The following is an 18,974-nucleotide window of genomic DNA, read 5'->3' as shown; positions in this document are numbered from 1 at the left end:
TCCTGCAAGACTGTCAAATGAGAATGAGAATACATTTTCTGTATATGCACAGGGATTGTATCAAACAATTATTTTTATTCTTTGGTAATTTTTATTCGTGCATAGAACAGGTGAAACATTTTTCTTTCACAGAGTACTAAGCTCAAGTAAATGCTCGAACTTTGTTCAAGTATTCAGTTGTGTTTTATCTAAATAAGTCCTAGTTTGAACTACATTCTTTGCCATCACCTCTTTTCCGAGGTGACTGAGGTGGAGACACACAGTTTATTCCATTTGCCAGGATCTCATGGCTGTCACGTAATGGACTAGGAAGGACACCCGAGTGGTGCCATGCTCTCAGCAGGAGATGTTGGTACCCGCTCACCTTGGGCCCCTTCAGACAGTGGCTGGTTTCTTGCAGTGCTGTGTTGTAGCCCTTGGCATCCTGAGTTGCAGCAGGACACGCTGGCTTAAGTGCAACGCTGAACTAGAGCTGACTCTTCCCGTTCAAGTAGCATTCAACCTGGGTCAATAAGACCTTCTGGAAATTGGAGCCCAGTGCAGAAATGTACAGTCAGTCTAGATTTGGCAAGGTCTGGGCAAAACATGAGCGGAAAACCCTTTCTTGTCCTTAGCTGGCTTTCTGCAAAGCCACATTCACTGTGCCCCTCAGAGTTCCTGATAGTGCAGGAACTGATGGTGTCTAGTGCAGCCATATCAGATCTGGCACCGTAGAGAAGCAGTTTAGGTCTGCATGGTTCGGTAGTCAAGATCTGCCCAGTAAAGGTGCTTGGGCTGCTTTCGCACCCAGGGAGCCCTGCTAGAGCTGAGCTGTGCATGCCTGAGTTGAGCCCCCTCTGCACTGAGCCTCCTAAAGTGGAAGTGCTGGACCAGTGTCTCCAAATCCAGAGTAAAATGCCATGGACATCTCTCTGAGATGATGCAGCTGGTTTGTTCCCTTTCCCCACGGACAGGAGTTGCAGGAGCTGCTGTAACTGAGTCTCCTCTCTGGAGAAGGCGCACACAGGTACCATTGCATGCTGAGAGCAGCAAATGTCAAACTCTTTGTCCGATGTGTATGTCAAAACCTGCCTGTGGTGTTGCTCGAGCATGTTCCCGGCAAGGTGAGTGTTTGAGAGGCTGATTGAAAGGCTGAGCTCTGTTTCAGATTTACATCTCCTGGCTCCGTTTTCCCCAAAGGAAGGGGATGTAATTTCAGACCCTTGGTTAAAGAATTACAAATATTTGGGGAAACAGATAAGTTGCTGCTAATTGGTTTCCTCGGCCGCTTGTTCCCAGTTTTGGAGGTAGTAAAGATGAGGCATGAAGCAGTCCAAGTGAGTGGTCTCTTGTCAGATGATTAGATTGCACCACACAGGTTGGGAAGGAGCAGCTGGAGAAAGGGCAGGAAGAAAAGGAGAACATGGTGTTAGGAAGCATAACTCCAGAAAAAGAACTTATAGTTTCTTCTGATTTTTGCATGTAGCCAGGATCTTCAACATATTTAAATGTCACCGGGCCAGGACAGTCTCACCACCGGAAAATACCTTCTAAAGTGGAGAAGAAACAGTGTTTTTCAGTCCATCAGTAAAGAATTGTTGGATTATTTAAATAGCTGATTAAGTAGGTCTTATAAAAACAAAATATAAATACTCATCGGTAAGCAATGGTCTTTGCCCTCTCTGTAGAGGGTCTTTCTATAATCACTTCCTTCCATTGGGCTGGTTTTCATTGCTTTACAGCTTTAATTTTGTGGTAGTGCAGGTTCTTGGTTCCCATTCTCTGATGCTGCTCTCCAAGTGATTGACCCAACGTTCAGGAAGTCAGCAGTATTTGTACTCTTTATGTCTGATTCCCCCCTCCCCCCCACTTTTTAAACTTCACTTTCTTCATAATCAAAGCCCACGAAAACATCCATCTTGTAGGAGATGTTTTACAATCCGTAGTTCAGCGTTTCACGAATGAGATCTACATTACAGTCATAATAATTTGTACTAAAGGGAAATGTAGACCCTGAATCCTCAGATTATTTGTTGAAAAGTAGATATATGTGTTTAACACCTAAGGAAATCCTTTTTGGAATAAATAAATCCAGGCTAAAACTAGTAATGTGGAAGAAACTTAACCCTTTTCACTGGGCTTGGAGAAGGAGTCGATAACTGCTGTGGCTGTTTGACTCCCTTGTTCAGATTAAAAAATAAATTAAAGGAAGGAGGAAGGGAATGAAAGAGCATTTCCTTACCAGGCAGTCACACAAGCTATTGTCTGTGAGCTCCCCGCCCCCATCTCTTTCACACAGGCGCGCACACACACACACACGCACACAAAAAGCCAGTTTTGTGTCCTTCTGAGCACACAGATGTTCCTCTTGGCACCCCTACAGTATGGATAGGTTTTTTTGCCGGCGCAGAATGTGAGGCTTCTTTGTTGGAGACAAAGTGTTGCCTGTGGTGGGAATTGCTGCAGTGATGGGAAAGTATCGTAATGTATTGTTGGATTACTGTGTTTTTTTCCCCCAGTAGAGACAGTACATTAAAGTAGCTTTGTGGGCAGTGAATTGTTTGAGCCAAGCCTGGCTAATAACACTCTCTCCTTGGCAAGCAGTCGTACAAGGTATGGTTGGCATAGTTTGGATGGTCACGGGGTTTTTCCCAGGCATGGGCAGCAGTTCTGCTGCATAGAGTAGAAGTCTTACCAGCCGTAGTTGGTGAGCTAACAAAAGTGATCTGACTGTGAAGATAGAGCTGTTGTACTTTCAGCTCTGCATTTTTTAACTGTATGATGATCTGATACGATACATGCCACCTTCTAAATCCTTTTTAGGACATCTGTTGAGGGTTTTCTTTATAATGGTTCTAAGAAAACAACTTAAAATTAAAAACTAATAGCATGAAGTGTTTGCCTGAGCTTTCGTACAGAAGAGGAAATAGCCCTTTCAAATAGTTTGTTGTGCTACAGCCTGTCGGAGAACATGGTGCTGCTTTGGGCACAGTTGATGATGTTGTCAACCTAAAGCTCTGAATCCAGCTCTTCTGTTGGTGGTGGTACCAAGCAAGAGAAACACAGGTCTGCCAGCTGGGGTCTAGATTAAGTTCCTTTTGCCCATATCATGTTATTTTTTACCTCCATCCCTGAAATGCGCACAGATTTTGTCATGACTTTGTCTTTTGATTGGTAGTTTTGTACCCCCATAATCAATACGTTCTGATGTGAAAGATCTGCTCGTGCAGATCCAGTTGAAAGATTGCACAGTTTAAAATGGAGAAAATGAGGTATGGCGCCATTTCAAAATGTCTCAAGAAAGAGCTTATAGATGAAAAATTCCTTGAAGAAGCTGCTTGCAGGGAGAATTTGGAGGTGAGGAAGTTACCCGACTCTCTGTGATAACCATTAATTACTTTGTTTCTCAATTTGTTTCTCTAATGACAGAAGTTCCTTCCTTTTTGCCCAGATCTTTTTATCTATCTCTAGTTTCCTCACTGTGGAGAAAGATGTAGTGATTTAATTTTCTGTGGAGCTTTCATCTTTCCACATCTAGAAAAAAAAGAACCACGGCCTCATTTGGTATGTGTTTTCTCAGTCCGTGTTTGTGTACCATGTTTAATGAGAACTTAGCAGTGTTTCTCTGTCAACCAGAAGATGATCAAGTGGTTATAAAAAAATGCATAAGCCAAACAAGTAGATTGGGAAGATGGTTCTTCTCCCGGTACAATGTCATGGCAGTTGTTGCTAGTTCATTTCTAGGTATTTTCCACATACTGGATGTGGATCTACTATCATGAATTACACCTACTTTTCACTATTCTTAAATAAGCTTTTTTCAGTCCATAGGTCTATTTCTTCTTTGTCTCTCCAGTTCAGCTGAATTGCTTAGATCATACTTTAAGCTTTTCCCTCTTCTTTCACTCCTCCTTTTAAAACTATGAGCATGCTCCTGTTTCTGTATCGGTGTCTCTTGAAAAGAATTTCCTTTGGAAACACTTCCTACCCTTCTGCTGCCTTTGCTTTAAGGAACCCAGGACGTGTTTTGCTGCAGTACCCAGCACCATGGTTTCTTTTTCTGAGCTTTCCCTGGAGGTCCCCCTTTGTCTGCTTCCAACCTGCAACTGCCTGCATGTCTCTTTTGATACGTACCCAACTGTTCATTTCTTCTTTATTGCCTCAAAAACTAATTTTTCTGACAGACCTTCTAAGTTCCTTTTGATAGTTCTTCTAAGTTCCTTTTGATAGTTCTTCTAAGTTCCTTTTGATAGTTTATTCAGGGATTGTCTATATTTCCTTAACCTAGTCATTGTCGATATTTCCTTAACCTCAAGCCTTATAGCATAAGGATAACCTTTGTAATTTCTAATATTTTAATAGTGTCTGGTAATACTCTGTTTCATGCTATTTTGTATGCTTTTTGCCTCCCTTCAGTATTTCTAAAAGCTACCCTTAGCAGTCGGAGCTCACTCCTGACATTGTGGTGTGCAGCAGGTCGGTGGTTTGCTAGGTGAGCTGTCTCACTGTTAACTCCTTCCCTGGACCCACCCTGTTATTCATGGATGTTCTTTATACGTTTTCCTGTTTAATGTATTTCGTGAAACACATTTTTTTAAAATCTGAAACACACCTTTTGCAAAACTGTCCCTCTCCAGACTCCAGTTAAGATCTCTTAGCATTAGTTATTTTTAGCAGAAAGTGGAACCATCAAATATTGGGTTTTCTCAAAGACAGGTGCACGGCATTCTGCAGAGAAGTGAGCCTTCTCCATGCTTCACACTCTTCCTTGCCAGTTTTTGAAAATCAAACTGACAATGTCAAACCAGTTGTATTTTTAAGGCGCCACTCCCCAGTAAGATTTTCATGTTGTTTCTGAATAGGCTTTTATTAACTGTGAAATCCATTTGAATGAATAATGCAAGTGTTAGCTTACAAAGAAATGTTCCTGACCAAATCTGAAAATGTCCCTTTTACAGGAGCACCATGACCTCTTTTTCATCAAAAAGTCTGTTCAGTATTAGTCTGTATTGTTCATTCATAACGTAAGTAGCTGAGATTGTTCTTGGGACGTTCACATTAAATGGAGACTAGCAAGGAACTGAAACTTAAAGAAGTATTATTTGACGTGCCATAAAATGTTGGGTAATGTTCTCTGGTATTTAGATGCAGGCATATATTTTAGATTTGCCACTCAGTGATGCTTCAAGATGGTTTGTATGCACTGGAAATAGTTAGGTCTAAAATCTGTTGTTACAGTGGTGCTTTTTCCCTGCACGATCGCATTTTATCCTCTTTCAGCTTTGTCAGACCATAGTGTTGATACTGTCAGAAATTTTTAGCTAAAATCTTTGATTACTTCTTCACTGAGTGTCTTGCAGTTGTCTGAGCAATCTGCGTATGCTGCATCTTATAGACTAACTGTTAGGTAAATGTGATTTGACTTTTGCCAAACAGTAAGAACAGTAAGAGTGAGTGAGGAAGCCCGAGGGCAGATGTTACAGGCAGTGCTTTTGTGTAGGCACCAACAGCCAAAAGGAGAACTGGGGAGAGACATGGGAATAAGGGGGTTCAGGGAAGAGACTGGTACTTTTCAGCAGTCCTCCCTCAGCCTTAGTTATTGATAAAGGGGAACCATACGGTACCTCCAGCTCCTCTTGTCTTACGGCCCCATCCACTTCTTCCTCCTTTTTGCTCTAGCCCACCAACTCTCACCAACCCAGTATTCTCCACAGACCTCACCCACGTTCTCCAAAATTGTATTCCTCAACCTGTATCTCTTCCAGACCCCACTGTCCTCTCCCAGTCTTTCTCTGAGACCCCAAAGCATTAGTGTTCAGCCTTCCCCCATCTTTAGCACCTTTCCCATCTCACCTGTTGGATTCACGTGCAGCTGAGATTTCAGGTATCTGCTTCAGCTGTTCAGCAGCTCTGTTTTCTGTCTGTCTGTGTATGCCAGCCCTTACATTAACACAGTTACCAGCACGCACTGCCGATGGATGAGGCATTCTAGTCTCACCACCCGTCTTCTGCATCCAGCTCTCCCAAGAGAAGAATAAATCCAATTTATAGCTATGATGGAGTTTAAAGACAGAGAAAGGACATGGGCAGTACTTACCATTGGCACAGATGGGAGCATCAGAGCAGGGTTAGAAGACGTGTCTGCAAAAACCTGCTGACAGTACGTGAATTACCTGGTTTGCTGAAGTTTTTCCTGTGTGACAGCTTCTCCAAGCTGTACAAAGCTTGAGGGTTGAGCACCAAGGCTGGGCAGGTTTTTAAATGCGTTGTCATTGTTCCCATAGCTAGTGTCATTTCCCAGACAGCAAGGGGGAGAAACAGTCTGGTTTGAATTTTGATAATAACCGTCTCTGGAAACCTACTATTTTTAATCCCTTATAAGAGACCTGCCAGGATGGCTGGTGCAAGGGCACTGGAATCAGCTGAGTGAGAAAACTGAGAAGCACTGCAAGAAAAAAAAGACGACTGAACTTAATTGGTACTGGTGAAAGAGAAACCTGTGATGGGGTAAGAAACTGAAAAGAGAATGAGGTTGGCTGGACACATGGGCTGGGACGAGGATCAGTGAGGAGGCAGTAAGTAAGAGAGGACAAGAAAAAATGTCTAATAGCTTTTCCTGGGGTAGAAAAAGAAACCTGGAAACACCTGGTCAGATCCCAGGGGGACAGCGAGAGATAGAGGAGGAGCTGTGCTAGGGAAACAGAGTAAGCACAGAAAGGAGGGTAAAATTTGAGACCACGTGTATGAAGAGGAACACTAGAACAGTATTGTGGCAACTGTTTGAAATTTGGAAGGCCGAGGATTTAGGACTATGTACATGAAAAGTATCTGACTCAGACAAGTTCCCAGCATGGGAAAGAGAAGGGACTGGAGCTGAGATAGACATCACTTGCAGAAAGATGGACAGAAGAGTATCTGCAAGAGCATCCTTTGCATGAGTTTGCTTTCTTTCACTTAGGTATCTTCTTTCATCTTTTAAGCAGTTTGTCTGGCTTCTGGTGGCTGTGAGGATGAAGGGCTGTGGGTTTTTTTTAATGTTTTGTAGTATAAATGGCTAAATTTTTTATATATTTAGGTATGTAATAATCTTTATATTTTAGCATTTTGTAAGTTCCAAAGCAATATTTTAATGAAAATAGTTTACTGCATAGTTTAAAGAGCAGAAAAAAATATAACAATTTGTACTAAAGACTCAGATTTCTTTTATTTGGTTCCTTTAGAGTGATGTTTCCTCTCAAGTTAAAGGGTATGTTTTACGTTATAGACTGAGAAAGCACATGGCATAAATTACTGTATGATGACATAACTATATCTGATACAAGTTCTTAGATGACAGGAGCCACCTATTGCAAGTTTCATTTGTCAGAGCTTACCTCACCATGCCACAGAGAAAAGGTTATAGCATTCATCTTTGATGTGATATATTTTGAAATATAGATTAGTCTGTGGATTCCTACTCTAAAAAGGGAACGATCCTGTCCCAAAAGTTTTAGGGAATGCAAATTGATTCTTGCAGAGACTGCAGCAAAAATGACAACAAGATTTTTTGTGTCCATCTAGTAAATATTGGGTACTTGGTTTTTGTCTGAATTGAAGGCAAGCGTGTTACTTTTTAGCAATTTTTCACAACTAAGAAATTCTACTCGGAGTCTAAATGTCCCGACTGAGTGGAACAGAATTAGAGTTAAATATTTGTCACCTTTCACTGTATTTTTTCATTGTCATAGAAACAAATGCTATTGATTACTGATACCATTGTACTCACAGAGCTTGACAGTGTCTTCACAGTGATTTGCTCGGGGCTTTTCTGTGACAATGATACAACAATTCTTGTCAGGCTTTGCATTTACCTGCTTTTAGCTATAGGAATGGAAACTTCCATGTTTCATTCACCTACGTCTGTGACACTTGATCGGCTGCTGGTCGTCTCAATAGCTGGCAGGGTGACAAGGTCCCTGAACTTGGGTCCTGCAGAATGAAGGTACCAGGGCTTGACCAATGTGTAATGGTTCTGCGCAGCTCCATAAGCATAATATTTTATCCCCTAATGATGGGGAGACCCCAAAACTGTGCTACTATTTTGTTTGGTAGTTATCTTCTCACTAAGTGTCAGTATATACATCGATGTTCATGTGCGCGCTTGCTTCTGGAAGCTCCATTTGGCCAGGGCTGTATTCACGTGCTTCAGGGTATTTTTCACATGAGGATCTAGTGAATATCCCCAAACTCTTTCTGGTATTCATTTCAAATTTCTGCTTTAGCAGCAGTCAGAGCAAAGCGGGGTTTAACTTTGGACTTCCTCGGATGCATAAAGCACCTGCTGGTTTTAAGGATGCTTGCCATAAGCTCTACTTGTACACTCTTGTTCGAAAACACAAGGTGACAATGACTGTTCTTTAAGCTGATGGTTTCACACGGGCTTACAGCATTCTGCTAAATGCTTCCAAGAATGTAAGAGGCTTTTATCTGCTTTTATCTAGCAGAGTATCTAGATCTCTGCTTGTATCTAACAGAGTATGTAGCCTTTTTCCTTGTGAAAGGATGGTTTTGACACAAGGAGCAAAAATATTCTGAAAAAATTATTACGCAGGTGTCACAAACGGTAAATGTTCAAAAGAAATGAGAGCATATTTGCCTGCTTAGTTCATGGAAAGAGGAAAATAAATTGAGTAGGAAACAAATACAGCTGAAGTGACAATGGGTTGGTGAGTCACGAGAAGAAAGATCACATTTTCTGATGGAGTATAACCAGCAACCTTGGAGCATTTTTTGTGAAGTGTGTGATTGCAGACAACAGAGATGCTTTGAAAATCCTATTTTGAGCATCCATCCTTCATTTGAATGACTGGGTGCTGTGATAAAAAATAATGGATGAATGAAATTTAAGCCAAAAGGAACCTTCAGATCATCTCTCAGGACTTCACTGTATCAGGAGACATGACATTTCAGCGTGTTATCCTGAACTGAACTAACACATCTGTTCTGACATCTCTTCGGTTGAAGCTGTCAATGGCTGAAAAGTCTCAGTGCTTGGAGTTTTTTTCTAGTGGTTCGTCAATATTATTGGCAAAATTGCGATTCTCATTTGCATTTGTTGGACTTCACTTTCCTGCCGGTACATGCTTTTCCCAGATAGATTTAAGTGCCTTTTAATACCAGTATTTTCTTTCTGTAAAGGTATAGACAGCTCAGTCTTTTTAATAACTTAACAGATCCAGATCTTTACATGGTTATCCATTTTGTGCATGTTCTTTGTCCTCTCTTTAATAGCCTTTGCAGAAGGGTGGGCAGCAGGATACTACACGCTCTCCTAGTATCTCCTTTACCATCCCATGTTCTGCTCTGTGCAGAATTCACGCTAGCTTTCTGCTGCCACTTTCTGCGGTCTTGCTCATACATACAAAGCTAGGATTTAGTCTTTTTGCCCCAGCATTGCCTGGGAGCTCATACTGCCGGGGGGAGGTGTTACGGCTGCTGTATCGAGCTGCTGGAAGCAGGATCACCGCCCCCCCCCCGTCACTAGATGTGCAATGTGCACCTCGCTGGAAAAAGCCACTTCAGCAAAATGTAGATCACTGCGTAAAACTACGCAGCCTTCTACTTGAAAGCAATCTGCTAATCTCTGTCTCGTCCGTATGTCTTCTGAAGAAGAATTTTATATATATTGGCAGTGAGTGAGGGGTTGCTGGGAAGTGGTATGTTCTTGCTGAGCTCCTTGGCTGTAGGGCACCCGAGGGTGGTCTATACAAAAATCATAGACATCTGTGCCAGGGTAGCTCTGTAAGCTGGTCGTATGGTCTCCCTTTCCTGATAAAGTTGAGACCAGTGTAGGCTTGGGAAGCATCTGTGAGTGCTTCAAAATATTTTCGAGAAACAGGATGAATTGCTCCGGACACGGCTTTTTCCCACCCCAACTGCACTGCTTTGCTGGTGGCTGGGGTTAGTTAGAGGTGGGCTTGCTCTCTGGGGATGCATTCTGGTTTCGGTACCACTAGTGAGGAGCTACAGGGAGATTTTGAGTGGATTCGAATGGCGGTGAGAATGATGAACAAAAAATCTGGAGAAAAAGTGATGGTCAAATTTACTTCCTTACCTTTTTTGTTGTGGTATTTGTTTGTGGGGTTGATAATGTGATGTCTTCCACATAAAAAAAAAAAGAGGAAACGAAACACTTAAGAATCTTAAACTCTTCTGTACTGTACTCTGTTAAGGCACTGAAACAAAACCTTGTGAATAACAGATCTGAAAAAAAAACCACTTTGAAATTCTCACGGTACAAAAATGAAGGATGTCAAGACTTCTCATGGCATTCTCTGAGAGTGCTGTGGGAAGCAATGGAGACTAAAAACCAGTAACCAAATAGAGAGAATATAAGTCTAAGTACTCCATTTGTCTCAAAATAGCAGCCCTGTATTTTTGTAGTATGGAATAAATGGTATCTGTGAATGCATTTTTAAAATGAGTGGGAAATACCAGTCAAGACCTGGTGAGACTTAACTGTTTCTGTAGTGACGTTGTTATTTTTGTAGCACTGTTTCCAAGAATAGAAGGGTTGTTGCTTTAAATTTTAAAATAATGACTTGAGTAGTTTTAATAGAAAAAGGACTGCTTGCTAATTTGTGATCACATGCAGTTTTAAATATTGGATAGTTTAACAAAATGCTTTAATGTTTACGCCTATAATTTAGAGTTTGAATAAAATTCTTAATGCTGGGAAGTAATGGGGATGCTTCCTCTACATGTGAAATTGCACACCTGCAAAACTACTGTCCCATTTTCTTGGTAGCAAATGGTATAATTAGGATCAAAAAACCATTTTTAGTTATAGCCTCCTTGTTTTTACGTGCTCACTGCTTTCCAAGTTAACTCCCTTTGTAAACCTTTTTCCTGAAATGACTTTTAAATTAAAAAAAGAACATTTCCTCCCCAGCTTTCTTGAAAGTTAGCAAGAACTGAAATAAGTATTCCATACCCTCTCCCTCCAATTTTATTATGTAAAAATATTTTGTGGGGATGGGGTGGGGCTGTTTATGCATATGTTTTAAGGGGACATAGTAAAATTATTTACTTTTTAAAAATTACAAGTTTAAAGTCTTGACTGAAGAGTTTGTGGGGTTTTGGCTGTTCCCTTTAGTTTATCGTTAAGATTTTGAGAGATTTAAAGCTTCAGTGCAAAAGTGAAAGAATTAGGAGAGGGACCAAATTGCAATAAATGGGATACAGTCAGTCGGAAGGAAGCTTCCAAGTTGCTTAAGTTTGGAAGTGCCCACTGTGCTATTTATGTGTGTTTAGCAAAGAGAAGACCTACTTTATGTAAGTTAAGAGGCAGTAGTGTGATATTTGTGTGCGAATATGAAAGGCCCCACTTTTAATGTAATAAGAGAACATATACTTTAATTTTTCTATTTGCTTTTAAAGTTTTTTTAAGCAGCGTTAGTAAGGCTGTACTGTCTGCTTTCTCTGTGCTCGTACTCTATTATACTGGTGATGTACAGTTGTACAGACTTATGGTTCAAATAAGAAAAAATATTTTCATCTTGCATCTTTTCAAATTATTTTCCATGACACTCCGAAAATTACAAAGCGCACTGAAACAATTCTTTGGGTTGCCTCCAACTTCACTTAAAGTCATCTTCTGGAAGTTTGAGGAAAGTTGTGCCTGTACCCACTGCTTTGCCCTCTCCAGAAGAGATGGAGAGAAGCCTGCAAGCGCTCATTCAAACTAAGGAAAGCGTTTTGGAGCTCATTGATCCTTGGCTGAAGTTCAAGAGGTGGTTTCTCTTGACAGTGGGTGCTCTCCTGACACTGGCCTGAGACAGGCTCACAGCTCAGCGACAACAGCCGGTGGATTCCCACCTCTGAAGCTGATGTTAGGTGGAGTCCTTCCATGCAAAACTGGTGTTCCCAAAGGGTTAATATTGGTAGCTTTTGTAAATAAATTCTGTAGAAATGGAGAAAGCTTTGTCTCTACTTGCAGAATAATTTTTTAAGTTCTGTAGAATATTCCTATACCTTCAGTTACGTATGCAACCAAACTACCTTTGTCTACTTCAAAGTGAACTTCATACTCTTACCTGGCAGTAGGAAGTGGTAGGAGGAAAACAACGTGCATCCTCGACAAACACCGTGCTTGGGGGTTGGGCGAAGGTTAATGGTTCCTGCGGAGGGTCATGAGATTGGATGATCTTGAATACCAGCATTGTTACTTAAAAATAAAGCAAGTCCTTTTGCAAAATGGAGTCGACGGTTTCTTTCCTTTTATGCTGGTGTCCTGTGTCTCCTAGGACGCTGTTCCTGAAAATAATAAAATGCCTGCTTTGTTTCTGGGTCCTGCTTCAAGCTTCTGCTTTAACCGTGGGATAGTTTATCTGGTTTAAGGATAAATACCTTTGTGGGTAGAATATGCTTACTATGCATAGGGCAACCTATCATTTGCTTTAAAGTGGTGGATAGACCACCACTGCACGTTGCGTTCATGTTTCTACTTTTTCTACGTTTTCCACATCTCGTTTAGAAGAGTTTTAGCTGTAGGGAACATCTGTCACAAACCCAAATGTTTATATTGACACAAATTGGCAGTTGTGTCAGCTCCTTAAAGTGATGTTCTTCAGGATCTCTTTGTAAACAGATGTGCTGTGACTGGAAAACCTTCTTTAATAATTGAGTTAAGTTCGGTTAAAGCATCTGGAATTGGTTTGAGTTACGGAAGCAGCGCTGAAGATTGTGGTGCTTTTTACAAAAATACAATTGCTTGGATTTTGTATTACAAATATATGCTAAATTGCGTCTGGAAGTTTGAGCAAAGTTCTCTGCAAACTGTACAATGAGCAAAGTCTTTGTAATGCTAAAATGGGGGGGAGTCGCACTTAAGATTATTCATTTATTATTAAATTAGATTTATTAATCATGAGAAGTACAGTTCTTTCACTGATTTTCCTCGTTGACTGTCCTGGTTCTAAAAGGCACTTTTACCAATTTTATTAGGAAAAAATAGTTTCATCTGTTCACTTGCACAACACTTACGACTGTACTCTAGCAACCAGCCCAAAAGGAGCTGTTGCATCACGAAAGTAATATTTTGTATTTCAGCGACAAAGATGGAACTTAATATCTCTGCTACTCTGTGCTGTTGAATAGGCAGAAGACTTCCAATTCAATGTAACCTCGTTCCGTTCGATCTTCTGTAGGAAAGTGTTGGACCCTGAAGCCAGTTTTCGCAATAGCGTCCCGCTTTCCGTTACTGGTGAGCTGTGTTTCCTCTAGGAGAAGGGAGAGAAGTAAAAGGCGGAGGGATTGCTGGTCTTTAAAATTTGTCACAGAACCACTACTTTTAGTATTGTGTTTTATTTAAAATGCATCCTTCATCTTTCTAAAAGCAGCACAGAATGTTGTCGTTTACAAGGTCTGAGTATAGCGTCACTCAAGCTATAACACTTTCATGCAGTCTTTACTTTTCAGAGACTTTTTCCTCCTCTTTGGCTCTACTCTGTGTACTGTTTCCTTAATTTCTACACTATTTGCCTACAGTGTTTTCAGTGCCTTCTTGTCGCCGGCTTTACCGTTTATTCTCTTTCATATATTCCCAAGCCACGTTTTTTTCTCATTATAGGATGTCAGCTCCCTCTTTTCTGTTTCCATAGACTAGTGCTCCTCAGTTTTCTTTCTCTGCCTCTTCTTTTGCCTTCTCTCAAAAGTAATTTCTCTCTCCGTTTTTATTTTTTTAAATTTCTTTTCTCCTGCCCCACCCACTCCTAACACACATCGGTAAAGGCAGAAAAGTCTGATAATTTGTGCTAAAAACAGTATTAGGGATCAGGATAACTTTATGGTTGTATGCTAAGACAACCCATCTAGCCTGCGGCTGTCAGTTAGGGAAAGGTTGGGTTCATGCTAAAGACTTTTCTGTAGATTTCTCCCATATACCCAAATGGCTAGAATCGTTTGTCAGCTGGCGTCTTCATTTAAGGTTCCGCTTTTGGCTGCTAGAAGGAGTGAGGAACTTTCCCCTTCATACCCCTTCTTAGCTCAAAACATCATGACTTCTTTGGAGAACTTCGTCTTTTAAATAAGCGTAACAAATCCTGGAGAATACCATCCATTTTTAAGATCTTATGCATTGTCTTTTAATTTTGTTTTGCCCTTGCCTTTCTCCTCTGAAATGTTGCACGTTAGCTTTCATGAATTACTGTCATCAATTGTGAAACTGTTGAATTGCAAGTTGAAACAATTGAAATGTAAGTATTTCTTTTATAAAGAGACAGAATCGATCTTTTCCAGCTATGCAGGTAACAACCAAACATCAGCTGTTCTCTGTCTTTGGTAGGTGGTTACTTGCGTTTTGGGCAGATGAAGGACATCAGTTTCATGTTTTTAAGAAAACATGCAATTTTTGCACTGTGTTGATTCATGCAGATCATCACAGAGTTCATTGAGATGAGGGTGGGCAGAAACCTTGCTCACTGCAGTACTCAGTGAAGCTGCTTGTTCGGAGTGGAGGAATCAAATGGTCTTCCTTTGCAGTTTGTAACATAATCAAGCATTCTACCCGGGGTTAACCAAGAGCCACAGGAAATTAGACAGAATTGACAGAGAATGAAAAAAAAAAAAGAAAAAAAAAGCAAGCCCAGCATCCTTTCTTACAATGTAAACATTGCTTGTTTTCCAAAAGGATCTTGTTTTGTTGTGCTGAAGAAAGTTGGAACCCAGTTCCGTTTTGCTCCATGCTGGCAAACAGTTGTCACACAGTAAAGATTGTCTGCCCAGGCTGAAGGTGAAAATGAGCAAGGTGGGAATGCCTTCAACCAGATTTCCGTGTGACATTTTCTCCATTCTGTAACTGGAGAATGTTTCAAACTTGCTTTTGCTTTTGCTCAAGGTGGTCAAGCTCGGGGCATCTTCAGCTCTTTATGCTTTGACTAGGAAAAAAAGGGGCACGGCTTGAACTTCCAAAAGAAGAATAATTCTCAGATTTATTGCTGGACTTTGATCGGTAGCTCTCCAGGTGCATTATAAAAGATGCTAGTATTTCAAAAATTTTGCGAATTTGGCATTTGGCAGACCCCCGTGACACAGGGTCTGTTTTTAAAACATGTTGAATGCTGGCATCTTCTGACTTAAAAGGAAAAAGAAAGAAAAAAAAGAGCATAAAACAATAAACCCCGACCCCTTAGGCGGCATGTTTCGTTACAATAGTTGTGAGGTTTCTTTTTAATTATATGTGGTAAAAAACTTGCAGATGATACCAGCTCTTTGGAGGAGGGGGTAAGAGAAGTTCCCTTGCCTGAGGCCCAGAGTTGGAAATATAAACCATAGTTAGCTGGCATTATACTTTTTTGATAATAGCAATGTCACCAGTGATCTAATGATGACTTGTCCTCCCCTTTAATGATACGTTGTCCTGCAGATAATTGTGTGCATGATAGCAGATGATACAGTAAAATATTTTGATGGAAGACACGAATAGTTTCCTGTATAATAACTGCTTTTCTCTCGAGCCTGCATTCCCTCAGCAGGATCTGGTGGTGTCTGCTCTTCCGTGGGCAGGACTCTATCGTTGGCTCTGTGGTGGTACAGAGCATGCCCCAGCAGTTCTAGTGCGGATGCGTTACAACAGTGTTGGACTTGCATTGCAGCAAGTTGGTTTTTTATGGGGCTGCAGCCTTAGGAGATGCAAGACCGTTGCTTAACAAAACTTACCTTCTTCCCCCTCTCCCCTTTTCTTCACAGAAAATATCAGAGAGGAACCCGAGTGCGCCTGAGGCTGCTGGATCTTGAACTCACGTCTAGGTTCTTGGGTGCAACAACTGATACAACATTGCTGGAAGCCGATGCGGTGCTTTTAGGGCTCGCAGAAAGCAAGCAAACAAAGCAAAAGGAGTAAATTTTGTGTAAATAAATGCACTTTGTGCTCTATTGCAAATTATACAAACAGAGTGTTTCCTCAGGAAATAAATGAAAAGTTTCTGTCTGCTTGTTTATGTAAATAATGTCATCAATAAAAGTCAATAAGCACATCTTACCTGATTCTTGCTCCATTTTTATTCACTCATCTTTCTAGCTCTTTGCCTTTAGATTTAAATGTGAAAGGTTAACTGAGCTTTTGTAAGTAATATTAGCTGAATGTTTACATATTCTTGCATAAAGAATTCCAGAGTTTGTCTTTCCATCCCAAAGGGGTGTTGGTCTAAGACATTGTAGTTCCATGGAGGAGGTTCAAAGCTTGCTCTCGTGGTGCTCCTTCCAGTGTGGTGTTTCATACAGAACAACGTCAAGGGTTCCTGATTTCCAAGTTGCAGTGCAGAGTGTTTACTGCAGATTGGTTTTAATCTCTGTTATAACACATCGTGCTTTTATCTCCATCTGCATGAAGAACTAGAGATAATTCTTTGCTTTAATTGGAGCTCTCATTTCCAATGCATGTTAATAAATTTTCCCTGGTTGTTCATATAAATGAAAAGAAACTATTTCAATGTCGTGGGCCAAGTGTAGGTCTTAGGTTTCTGTAAGTGTATTTAAGATATATATAATGGGTATTTGAACGTGCAACCAAAAAATCATTCTGTGGTGTTTCCAATACCTTTTTTGGAGCATTTGCTATCAGAGAGCATTTCTTTTGATTCCGATATATCCAAGTCTGAATTCTGGACAGTCATTTGCGATCTGCAAAAACTTGACAAAAGGAAACTCCTTTCCTACCTCTGCCCTTTTGGAATACTGAGAAGGGAGGCGTAGTGCAGGCGTCAGCTGCTACAGGTAGTCTCCAAAATACATCTCATGCATGATCTGTCAAGGAGCATATTTTTAATATAAGGTATTTATTTGCCCAAAATACTAGGAGGAGTCATGTGGAAAATGCATAATCATCCTGAAGGGGATGGGCATGTTTTAGCAGATCCTTTTATAGTTCTGCAAACTAAAGTTTAGTTTCTGAAATCAGTAGGGATCCAAGCAAGAGAGAGAAAACAAGCAATATGAGCTTATTTTGTTGCTTTAATTTGCTCATTCATCTCGGTGATCTTAGAGTAGTTTGAACAGGAATTTCATTGGATATTAGCCTCCAGGTAAAGAGTTATCTTAGCACTGGAGCAGGAAAAGAAGCCCTTTTTAAGAAGCCAGAAGGGTTTTAAAATACCAAAGAGAAATCCTGACTGCTAAATGTAACTCATCCTACATGCTTGATCAACCTTAAGTAAGAGTGATTTGGGAGGAAATCTATGCGTTAACGTTATGGGGGCAGGTTAAGAGTTATTTCACAGTAGGGTATCAAATAGGGATTTTATCAAATCTTCATCTGGATAACCTTTAGATAAGTGGCTTTTGGAGACTGTAGTGGTTGCTATGTCAAATCCAGCTTAGTGTTTTATTTGGAACCCCCCAGGCTCACCTAAACCAACCCAGTCTTACAAATCATGCGGTTGAACCTTCAACGGCTTTAGGCTGCCACTAGCTGTTCTGGCCTTTGGGAGAACCGGTTGTTCTCCCAGCTCGTCTTCGGTCACCTTCAAGGCAGTTATTTATTGGACCTCTAAACTGTTCAGGCAAGAGTTGGCCCATGGAGGAGACTCTGTTTGGGGTAGCCTGTGCCCATCACACATCGCCTCAATTCTATCCCACTCCCAAATGCAGAATTACCATGCTAAAGCAGGGAATTCTGAAATGCCTTTGTGGTGGGCTGTTGGGGTTGTGTTTCATATATGTAATACCTACATATGCCGAGAATGTGTGTAGACTACATGTCCCTAATGCAACGTAAGGAACCACCAGTGTTGCTCATTACTGAACAATCACGGTGGCACAATTGCACAGCCCTGTGTCTATAAGACTGTTCTCATCTTTTACTCCAATCTTTTATCAGAGGAGAAATTGATAATGCAAACAGGTATTTCTAGTGCTGTCCAGACAGAAGAATAACAAAGACAAGACACTTTTCTGCTGGTTGCCACCTGTCCCCAGGAGTTCCCTCTTTCTTTGTGGCCAATGCCTTTTTGCTCCTTCTCTTTGCATTTTCTGCTGCCAAACGCCCACAAGGGTACGTACAACACGCTCTTCTTCAGCAATGCACAGTGAAGTCTCCTCGTCCACGTAGTTCAGATTCCTGAGCGGCCTTGGATGTGCCTTGGCTTGGGCAGGTGCATGCAACTGACTTCTTGTTTGGAGATCATTCTTATTTCACGTATAAGGAGAGTTGTTTCTACTAGCATAAAGGAAAGGGAAAGCCACCCCAGCAGCTCCTGCGGCACAGTGCCTAGCCCGCACCACCACCTGGAATACTCTTACCACTTAAGCATACTACATGTATTACTGGTACTAACCAAATGAATGCCACTGATTCAGCATACCGAGACTGTAGCTGTAAGCGTAATCCATCATTTTGCTGACAATCCTGAGGCTGGTATAAGCCAAGTTCTGCAACTGTGTTCATCTGGCTGCCAAAATCAGGAATTTCTCTATATGCCATGCTGCGTTTCCTTCTAAATGTTGTAATTTTGACTTACTTTGAAGCACTGACCGGATCAGCAAAGATAATTGATAAAATCACATGGACAATCTTGCACAATTCATTTTTTCGATTATGCAACTGACAAGACGCTTGGTGCTAGCAGATCACAGTCTGTTTTTCAGAGGTGTTTTTTTTTCCTGTAAGAGTCTTGATATTTGAAAGTGTTTTAAGGTTTATTTTTCTCTGAAAACTCTCAGGTGACAGCACAGACCCCAAGTTCATTAGCAGATTACTCAATTCTCCATCCTCCTCTATCAGATACTGCTTTGCGTGCCGCCCACGTCTCTTAGCTGACAAATTTATCACGTAAGTCTGGATGAACGTGACAAATTCACTTCACGTAGCTGTAATTCGTGCTCGGTATAGAGTAAAGTTGACACTGGGAGATGTAACGCTGGGTGCTCAGAGGCCAGCGCGGGCTGCATCCTCAGCAGGGAGAGGAGGAGGTGGAGAAGGAGGAGGAGGAGGAGGAGGAAGAGGGCTGGCTGCCCTCGCA

General features: G+C 41.2%; 1 protein-coding gene across 1 annotated transcript in view; it reads left to right on the top strand.

Annotated features, from left to right (window-relative positions):
• TPD52 (tumor protein D52) overlaps positions 1-15,992 on the top strand; it is a 129,912-nt gene extending 113,920 nt beyond the window's left edge. The window contains exon 7 of the mRNA XM_074577329.1: positions 15,706-15,992. Within this exon, the coding sequence (XP_074433430.1) occupies positions 15,706-15,859 (154 nt within the window). The 3' untranslated portion in view covers positions 15,860-15,992. The remainder of the gene's footprint in view (positions 1-15,705) is intronic.
• Positions 15,993-18,974: the final 2,982 nt, after the last annotated feature.

Source organism: Larus michahellis, chromosome 2, assembly GCF_964199755.1.
Source record: "Larus michahellis chromosome 2, bLarMic1.1, whole genome shotgun sequence".
NCBI lineage: Eukaryota > Metazoa > Chordata > Aves > Charadriiformes > Laridae > Larus > Larus michahellis.
The sequence above is the reverse complement of the archived record's forward strand: the minus strand, read 5'-3'. Positions and strand labels throughout refer to the sequence as shown.